The following is a 9,277-nucleotide window of genomic DNA, read 5'->3' on the forward strand; positions in this document are numbered from 1 at the left end:
ATGGCATTTTAATATTAAGTGACTTTTGTAATGGGCTCGACAGGGAATGCAACACTTTCAGCTTTATTCATAACCTTTAAGAGTTTGAAACGAACATAACCGCTCGGTGTCAGTATTACTCTACGATATGCAAGGGAGATTATGCCCTGCCCTTAATGGTGACATGCGCAGTGTTGTAATAGGAGCCAGTGTGAGGCGAATAAAAGTATTGTGGTTATATGGTGGATTGACGATACGACGCAGGACGTGATTTGAACTATTTACCTGATTTGTGACACTACACCGTTTATCCTGTTGTGAGTAATCACGGACGATACATGTCTGGTCCTGGAATACTTTTGCTGTAATCGTTTGCGATGGATAAGGATGGACAAAGGCGCAGATGTGGGTACTGGTGGATTGCTTTGTGTTTGATGCTGCATTGTAAGCAGCCTGTTTCAGCACAGATCAGATATTCTATTCCAGAGGAGGCGAAAGAGGGATCACACGTGGGAAATATTGCTAAGGATCTCGGTCTTGATGTCAGTTCGTTAGAGCACAGACGATTCCGTATTGTTTCTGGATCTAAGGACATCTTTTTCCAGGTAAATCAGAACAATGGCATCTTGTACGTTCATAAGAAAATCGACCGAGAGGAGATTTGTGATGGCAATGGCGCATGTCTGCTAAGCTTAAAGATTGCAGTTGAAAATCCACTCGAAGTTCACTATGTTGAGGTTGAAATAACAGATGTAAATGATCACTTCCCTTCTTTCCCAGAAAAAGACGTACACGTAGAAATTGCAGAAAACACAATAAAAGGCACTCGCTTCGATCTTCCAACCGCGAGAGATTTGGATGTTGGCGTTAATTCCATTCGTTCCTATCGGCTCGGACAAAACGATCATTTTGACATAGAGATAAGAGACAGTGAATATGGGGATAAAAATCCTTTTCTGCTTTTACAGAAACCCTTAGATAGGGAGAATCAAGAGAAGCACGTCTTAACTTTGACTGCAATTGATGGTGGAAATCCACCAAAATCAGGCACTTTAAATATAACTGTCACGGTCCTTGATGTTAACGACAACCGCCCAATATGCAACCGAGACACGTACACTATTACGTTAAATGAGAACGTCTCTCCCGGTTTTATGGTAACATTTGTTAATGCAACTGACCCAGATGAGGGCGTTAATGGAGAAGTTGAATATACTTATGGTAGAAATGTGCAGCGAAAAGTACATGATGTTTTTGATTTGGACAAGGTGACAGGTGAAATACGTGTCAAAGGCAAAATAGATTTTGAAGAGAACGAAATTTATAGTGTAAATATAAAAGCATCTGATAAGGGACGCCCTCCACTACATACTGACTGCAGAGTTATCATTAAGATTATAGATGTCAATGATAATGAACCTGAGATTGAAGTCACGTCGCTTTCTAATATTGTTTCTGAAGATGCAAAACCCGGGACAGTCATTTCTCTTATAAGCATAACGGACAAAGATTCGGGGATTAACGGTAAAGTTGTTTGTAGCTTGTCAAAGAATGTGCCATTTGAGTTGAAACCTTATGTTCAGCAGAATATGTATTCTCTAGTAACAAAAGAGAGTTTGGACCGGGAGGTTGCGTCCCATTATGACATTACAGTAACAGCTACTGATTTAGGCAATCCAGCTCTTTCAGCGTCAAAATCTCTAAGCGTAGAGGTGTCTGATGTTAACGATAATACACCGCAATTCCCCCACAGCCCTCTTGAGATTTACCTGTTTGAAAATAATGCACCTGGAGAGTCAATATTCTCTGTCAGCGCCACTGACAAAGACAAAAATGAAAATGCCCATATCACTTATAATATTATAAGAGGCGATCAGACACAAAGCGATATGACTTCATTCCTCAATATCAATTCTGAAACAGGTGTAATTAGCGCTCTCAAATGTTTTGACTTTGAAACTGTAAAAAAGTTCCAGTTCCAAGTTATTGCTACAGACTCTGGAAGTCCGTCTCTGAGCAGTAACGTGACAGTGAACGTGTTTATTCTGGATCAGAACGACAACGTTCCAGTGATCTTATATCCAGTCAGCGCTAACGGTTCTGCTGAGGGTGTGGAAGAGATTCCCCGGAATGTGAACGCTGGTCATTTGGTGACTAAAGTCAGAGCCTATGACGCAGATATAGGATACAACGGCTGGTTATTGTTTTCACTGCAGGAAGTTAGTGACCACAGTCTCTTTAGTTTGGACCGCTATACAGGACAGATAAGAACCCTTCGCTCATTCACAGAAACAGACGAGGCCCAGCATAAACTGCTCATACTGGTCAAAGACAATGGGAACGTTTCACTCTCAGCAACAGCGACTGTGATTGTCAAAGTTGTGGAGCCCAAAGAGGCTTTTGCAGCTTCTGATGTTAAACACGCAGTAAAAGACGAGGAGGAAAACGACGTGACATTTTATCTGATCATCACTTTGGGCTCGGTTTCAGTGCTTTTTGTCATCAGCATCATCGTGTTGATTGTAATGCAGTGCTCTAAATCTACAGACTATTCGTCCAAGTATTTACAGGACACAAATTACGACGGGACTCTGTGTCACAGCATCCAGTACAGATCTGGAGACAAACGGTACATGTTAGTTGGACCCAGAATGAGCATCGGCTCTACAATAGCGCCAGGCAGTAATAGGAATACTCTAGTGATACCAGATCGCAGGAGGAGAGATTCGGGAGAGGTAAGAATTACCTGTTCATTATAATTACGGTCACCATATTGCTTTGATTTATTTTATTTATTTTTTAGTCGTTATAATCGTAATTTCTGCAAAATGTTATGATTTTACAGAGTTGTGATTTTCAAAAAAATATTCAGTATTTTGTTTGTTTGACATCTTTGTCTGATCGTATAACAGCTCGCAGGGAGCTGTCCATTGCTCTGGTGCTGAAATTAGATGCGGTTCATTGAGAAAGGCGTAATTTCTGTGACATTAATAATGTTTAAACTGCCTGTTTTTGATGACATTAAAACATTTCATTGATAAAAGCATCATTGTTAGTCGTCAAAAATTATTGAAAGTTTATAAACTTAAATCTACTTAATGTTGATTTAAATAGGCAACTTATTGTAGAGTTACATCGTTTCAGTATTATGTGACTGACAGTGATGATTTCAAGTATTTTTAAACCACTTGGTGTCGGTGTTGCACTAGCATTTGTCCAGGATCTTGAGTCCTGCCCCTGATGATGACGTGAATAGGGCTTTATTGTTTCTTTCACACACAAACTCACACACACACTGAAGGCTCGGGATGAATCGACAAAACGCTACTGACGGCACTTAAAGACTGGTTTCATATTTTGTAATTTGCTCATGATGTACTTGCCATAAACATTCTACTACGGCCTCTAATAATCGAGGATATATACAGTTGCCTTCAGAGAAAGCGCTTATAAACCGCTCGCGATGGAAGCCGGAGGACAAAGGCGCAGATGGGAGTACTGCTGGATTGCTCTGTGCATTTCTTTTCTTCTTGACTCCGGACAGCAGGTTTCAGCTCAGATAAGATATTCAATTCCAGAAGAAGTGAAAGAAGGAACCGCTGTGGGAAATATTGCTAAGGATTTGGGTCTTGAAGTAAGTAGCTTGATGGACAGGCAGTTTCGAATCGTTTCTGGATCAAAAGAGGAGCTTTTTCAGATAAATCAGGAAAATGGCATTTTGTACGTTAATAAGAAAATCGACAGAGAGTCTTTGTGTGCTGGCAGCGGTGTTTGTATGGTGAATTTAAAAACCGTTATTGAAAATCCTCTCGAGATACATTATGTGGAGGTAGAAATATTAGATGTAAACGACCACTCTCCTAGATTTCCTGATAAAGAACAGCGCCTCAGAATTTCTGAAAATACTCTGCCTGGTGCTGATTATCAGTTACAAGCTGCCAGAGATCCCGATTCTGGGACTAATTCGGTCCGGTCCTATAAATTAATTCCTAATGATAATTTTGAAATTCGAGTTAGAGAAAGTGATGAGGATAAAATGCCATTTTTAGTCCTGAAGAAGGCTGTTGATAGAGAGATTACAACAACATACAAGCTGCTTCTAACAGCAGTTGATGGAGGGAATCCTCCGAAATCTGGGTCTGTTAACATTACAATTATTATTCTAGATACAAATGATAATCGCCCTGTCTTTGGTCGAGAGACATATTCAGTGAAATTAGAAGAGAACTCTGCTATTGGCACTGTGGTTCTTCGAGTAAATGCTACTGATATGGATGAGGGCACAAACAGTGAAATCGAATACAGTTTTGCAACGTTAAACAGCAAAGTGCATGATGTGTTTGAGCTCGATCAGGTCACAGGTGAAGTACGTGTAAAGGGGAAGGTGGATTTTGAAGACACAGAAGTTTATAAACTGGATATTCAGGCATCAGATAAGGGGCATCCGTCAATGTCTGCAAACAGTAGAGTTGTCGTTAAGATTATTGATGTGAATGACAACCGGCCAGAGATTGAGATTACGTCACTTTCTAAGAACATCCCTGAAGATTCTAAGCCTGGAACGGTCATTTCTCTCATCAGTGTGACTGATAAAGACGCCGGGATCAACGGTAAAGTGATTTGTCAGTTAAACAAAAATATTCCTTTTGAGCTAAAGCCTTCCTTCAAAGACAATATGTACTCTTTAGTAACAAAAGATCGGTTAGACAGAGAAACCGATTCACAGTATGAAATTACAATTACCGCCTCTGATTTAGGACAGCCGTCTTTGACTGCATCGACCACACTTAGCGTTCAGATTTCTGATGTGAATGATAATGCTCCAGTATTTTTAATAAATCCTCTAGATCTTTACTTAGTGGAAAATAATGCTGCCGGTTCGTCTATAATTTCAGTAAGCGCCTCTGATAGAGACAGTGCTGAAAATGCCGTGATATCGTATCACATAATTAGAGGTGATGGAACACAGAACGATTTGTCGTCTTTCTTGAATATAAATTCTGAGACAGGTGTTGTTTATTCGCTAAAGAGCTTTGACTTTGAAACGTTAAAAACATCTCAGTTTCATGTGCTCGCTAAAGACTCTGGAAGTCCGTCTCTGAGCAGTAACGTGACAGTGAACGTGTTTATTCTGGATCAGAACGACAACGTTCCAGTGATCTTACATCCAGTCAGCGCTAACGGTTCTGCTGAGGGTGTGGAAGAGATTCCCCGGAATGTGAACGCAGGTCATTTGGTGACTAAAGTCAGAGCCTATGACGCAGATATAGGATACAACGGCTGGTTATTGTTTTCACTGCAGGAAGTTAGTGACCACAGTCTCTTTAGTTTGGACCGCTATACAGGACAGATAAGAACTCTTCGCTCATTCACAGAAACAGACGAGGCCCAGCATAAACTGCTCATACTGGTCAAAGACAATGGGAACGTTTCACTCTCAGCAACAGCGACTGTGATTGTCAAAGTTGTGGAGCCCAAAGAGGCTTTTGCAGCTTCTGATGTTAAACACGCAGTAAAAGACGAGGAGGAAAACGACGTGACATTTTATCTGATCATCACTTTGGGCTCCGTTTCAGTGCTTTTTGTCATCAGCATCATCGTGTTGATTGTAATGCAGTGCTCTAAATCTACAGACTATTCGTCCAAGTATTTACAGGACACAAATTACGACGGGACTCTGTGTCACAGCATCCAGTACAGATCTGGAGACAAACGGTACATGTTAGTTGGACCCAGAATGAGTATCGGCTCTACAATAGCACCAGGCAGTAATAGGAATACTCTAGTGATACCAGATCGCAGGAGGAGAGATTCTGGAGAGGTAAGAATTACCTGTTCATTATAATTACGGTCACCGTATTTTTTTTTATTTTTTTTTTATTTATTTATTTAATCTTATATTATTCGTTATAACTAATTTCTGCAAACTGCTCTGTTTTTACAGAGTTGTGATTTCATGGCGCAAAAACTTATTTTTTGACATCTTTGTCTGATCGTATATAAGTAACAGCTCGCAGGGAGCTGTCCGCTGCTTTGGTGCTGAAACTAGATACAGTTCTTTGGGAATTTATTGAAGGCGTTTTGTGTGTGTGTGTGTGTGTGTGTGTGTGTGTGTGTGTGTGTGTGTGTGACATTAAAAATGTATTTTAATATTGCTTAGATTTTTTTTTTTTTTTTAGCAAAACTTATTCAGTACTTTGTTTGACATATTTGTGTGATCGTATAACAGCTCGCAGGGAGCTGTCCGCTGCGTTGGTGCTGAAATGAGATGCAGTTCATTGAGAATTTGTCAAAGGCGTAATTTCTGTGACATTAAAAATGTTTCAATTGCCTGTTTTTGACGTCATTAAAACATTTTTAAAAAACATCATTGTAAGTCGTCAAAAAATACTGAAAGGTTATAAACTTAAATCTACTTCATGTTGATGTAAATCTTTACTTATTGTAGATTTACATCGTTTCAGTATTATGACTGACAGTGATGATTTCAAGTATTATGATATTTTTAAGTATTTTAAACCACTTGGTGTCGGTGTTGCACTAGCATTTGTCCAGGGTCTTGAGTCCTGCCCCTGATGATGACGTGAATAGGGCTATATTGTTTTTTTCACACACACACAAATACACACTGAAGGCTCGGGATGAATCGACGGTTCGCTACTGACGGCACTTAAAGACTGGTTTCATATTTTGTAATTTGTTCATGATGTACTTGCCATAAACATTCTACTACGGCCTCTAATAATCGAGGATATATACAGTTGCCTTCAGAGAAAGCGCTTATAAACCGCTCGCGATGGAAGCCGGAGGACAAAGGCGCAGATGGGAGTACTGCTGGATTGCTCTGTGCATTTCTTTTCTTCTTGACTCCGGACAGCAGGTTTCAGCTCAGATAAGATATTCTATTCCAGAAGAAGTGAAAGAAGGAACCGCTGTGGGAAATATTGCTAAGGATTTGGGTCTTGAAGTAAGTAGCTTGATGGACAGGCAGTTTCGAATCGTTTCTGGATCAAAAGAGGAGCTTTTTCAGATAAATCAGGAAAATGGCATTTTGTACGTTAATAAGAAAATCGACAGAGAGTCTTTGTGTGCTGGCAGCGGTGTTTGTATGGTGAATTTAAAAACCGTTATTGAAAATCCTCTCGAGATGCATTATGTAGAAGTAGAAATATTAGATGTAAACGACCACTCTCCTAGATTTCCTGATAAAGAGCAGCGCCTCAGAATTTATGAAAATACACTGCCTGGTGCTGATTATCAGTTACAAGCTGCCAGAGATCCCGATTCTGGGACTAATTCGGTCCGGTCCTATAAAATAAGTACTAATGATCATTTTGAAATTCGAGTAAGAGAAAGTGACGAGGATAAAATGCCATTTTTAGTTCTGAAGAAGGCTGTTGATAGAGAGATTACAACGACATACAAGCTGCTTCTAACAGCAGTTGATGGAGGGAATCCTCCGAAATCTGGGACTCTCAATATTAATATTACTGTTCTAGACATAAATGATAATCGACCTGTATTTAGTCGTGAGACATATTCTGTGATATTAGAAGAGAACTCTGCTATAGGCACTGTGGTTCTTCGAGTAAATGCTACTGATGTGGATGAGGGACCAAATAGTAATATCGAATACAGTTTTGCAACGTTAAACAGCAAAGTGCATGATGTGTTTGAGCTCGATCAGATCACAGGTGAAGTACGTGTAAAGGGGAAGGTGGATTTTGAAGATACTGAAGTTTATAAACTCGACATTCAGGCATCAGATAAGGGGCATCCTCCCATGTCTGCAAAGTCTAGAATTGTCATTAAAATTATTGATGTGAATGACAACCGGCCAGAGATTGAGATTACATCACATTCTAAGAACATCCCTGAAGATTCTAAGCCTGGAACGGTCATTTCTCTCATCAGTGTGACTGATAAAGACGCCGGGATCAACGGTAAAGTGATTTGTCAGTTAAACAAAAATATTCCCTTTGAGCTAAAGCCTTCCTTCAAAGACAATATGTACTCTTTAGTAACAAAAGATCGGTTAGATAGAGAAACCGATTCACAGTATGAAATTACAATTACCGCCTCTGATTTAGGACAGCCGTCTTTGACTGCATCGACCACACTTAGCGTTCAGATTTCTGATGTGAATGATAATGCTCCAGTATTTTTAATAAATCCTCTAGATCTTTACTTAGTGGAAAATAATGCTGCCGGTTCGTCTATAATTTCAGTAAGCGCCTCTGATAGAGACAGTGCTGAAAATGCCGTGATATCGTATCATATAATTAGAGGTGATGGAACACAGAACGATTTGTCGTCTTTCTTGAATATAAATTCCGAAACAGGTGTTGTTTATTCGCTAAAGAGCTTTGACTTTGAAACGTTAAAAACATCTCAGTTCCATGTGCTCGCTAAAGACTCTGGAAGTCCGTCTCTGAGCAGTAACGTGACAGTGAACGTGTTTATTCTGGATCAGAACGACAACGTTCCAGTGATCTTATATCCAGTCAGTGCTAACGGTTCTGATGAGGGTGTGGAAGAGATTCCCCGGAATGTGAACGCTGGTCATTTGGTGACTAAAGTCAGAGCCTATGACGCAGATATAGGATACAACGGCTGGTTATTGTTTTCACTGCAGGAAGTTAGTGACCACAGTCTCTTTAGTTTGGACCGCTATACAGGACAGATAAGAACCCTTCGCTCATTCACAGAAACAGACGAGGCCCAGCATAAACTGCTCATACTGGTCAAAGACAATGGGAACGTTTCACTCTCAGCAACAGCGACTGTGATTGTCAAAGTTGTGGAGCCCAAAGAGGCTTTTGCAGCTTCTGATGTTAAACACGCAGTAAAAGACGAGGAGGAAAACGACGTGACATTTTATCTGATCATCACTTTGGGCTCGGTTTCAGTGCTTTTTGTCATCAGCATCATCGTGTTGATTGTAATGCAGTGCTCTAAATCTACAGACTATTCGTCCAAGTATTTACAGGACACAAATTACGACGGGACTCTGTGTCACAGCATCCAGTACAGATCTGGAGACAAACGGTACATGTTAGTTGGACCCAGAATGAGTATCGGCTCTACAATAGCGCCAGGCAGTAATAGGAATACTCTAGTGATACCAGATCGCAGGAGGAGAGATTCGGGAGAGGTAAGAATTACCTGTTCATTACGGTCACCATATTGCTTTGATTTATTTTATTTATTTTTTAGTCGTTATAATTGTAATTTCTGCAAAATGTTATGATTTTACAGAGTTGTGATTTTCAAAAAAATATTCAGTATTTTGTTTGTT

At 40.0% G+C, this 9,277-nt stretch overlaps 3 protein-coding genes across 3 annotated transcripts in view; all 3 read left to right on the top strand.

Moving 5' to 3' along the window:
* Positions 1–9,277, top strand: part of LOC307170769 (protocadherin alpha-C2-like) — a gene marked incomplete at its 5' end in the record, with an annotated part of 184,187 nt that overhangs the window by 27,117 nt on the left and 147,793 nt on the right. The window lies entirely within an intron of this gene.
* LOC307170788 (protocadherin gamma-A5-like) lies at positions 186–2,738 on the top strand (the record flags this gene model as incomplete). Its single annotated transcript, XM_079892084.1, has 1 exon — positions 186–2,738. The coding sequence occupies exon 1, from the start codon at positions 357–359 to the stop codon at positions 2,736–2,738; it is 2,382 nt and encodes a 793-aa protein (XP_079748210.1). The 5' UTR covers positions 186–356.
* Positions 3,276–5,824, top strand: LOC307170789 (protocadherin alpha-8-like; the record flags this gene model as incomplete). Its single annotated transcript, XM_079892085.1, has 1 exon — positions 3,276–5,824. The coding sequence occupies exon 1, from the start codon at positions 3,443–3,445 to the stop codon at positions 5,822–5,824; it is 2,382 nt and encodes a 793-aa protein (XP_079748211.1). The 5' UTR covers positions 3,276–3,442.

Source organism: Squalius cephalus (genome assembly GCF_949319135.1).
Source record: "Squalius cephalus genome assembly, chromosome: 14".
NCBI classification, from domain to species: Eukaryota; Metazoa; Chordata; class Actinopteri; order Cypriniformes; family Leuciscidae; genus Squalius; species Squalius cephalus.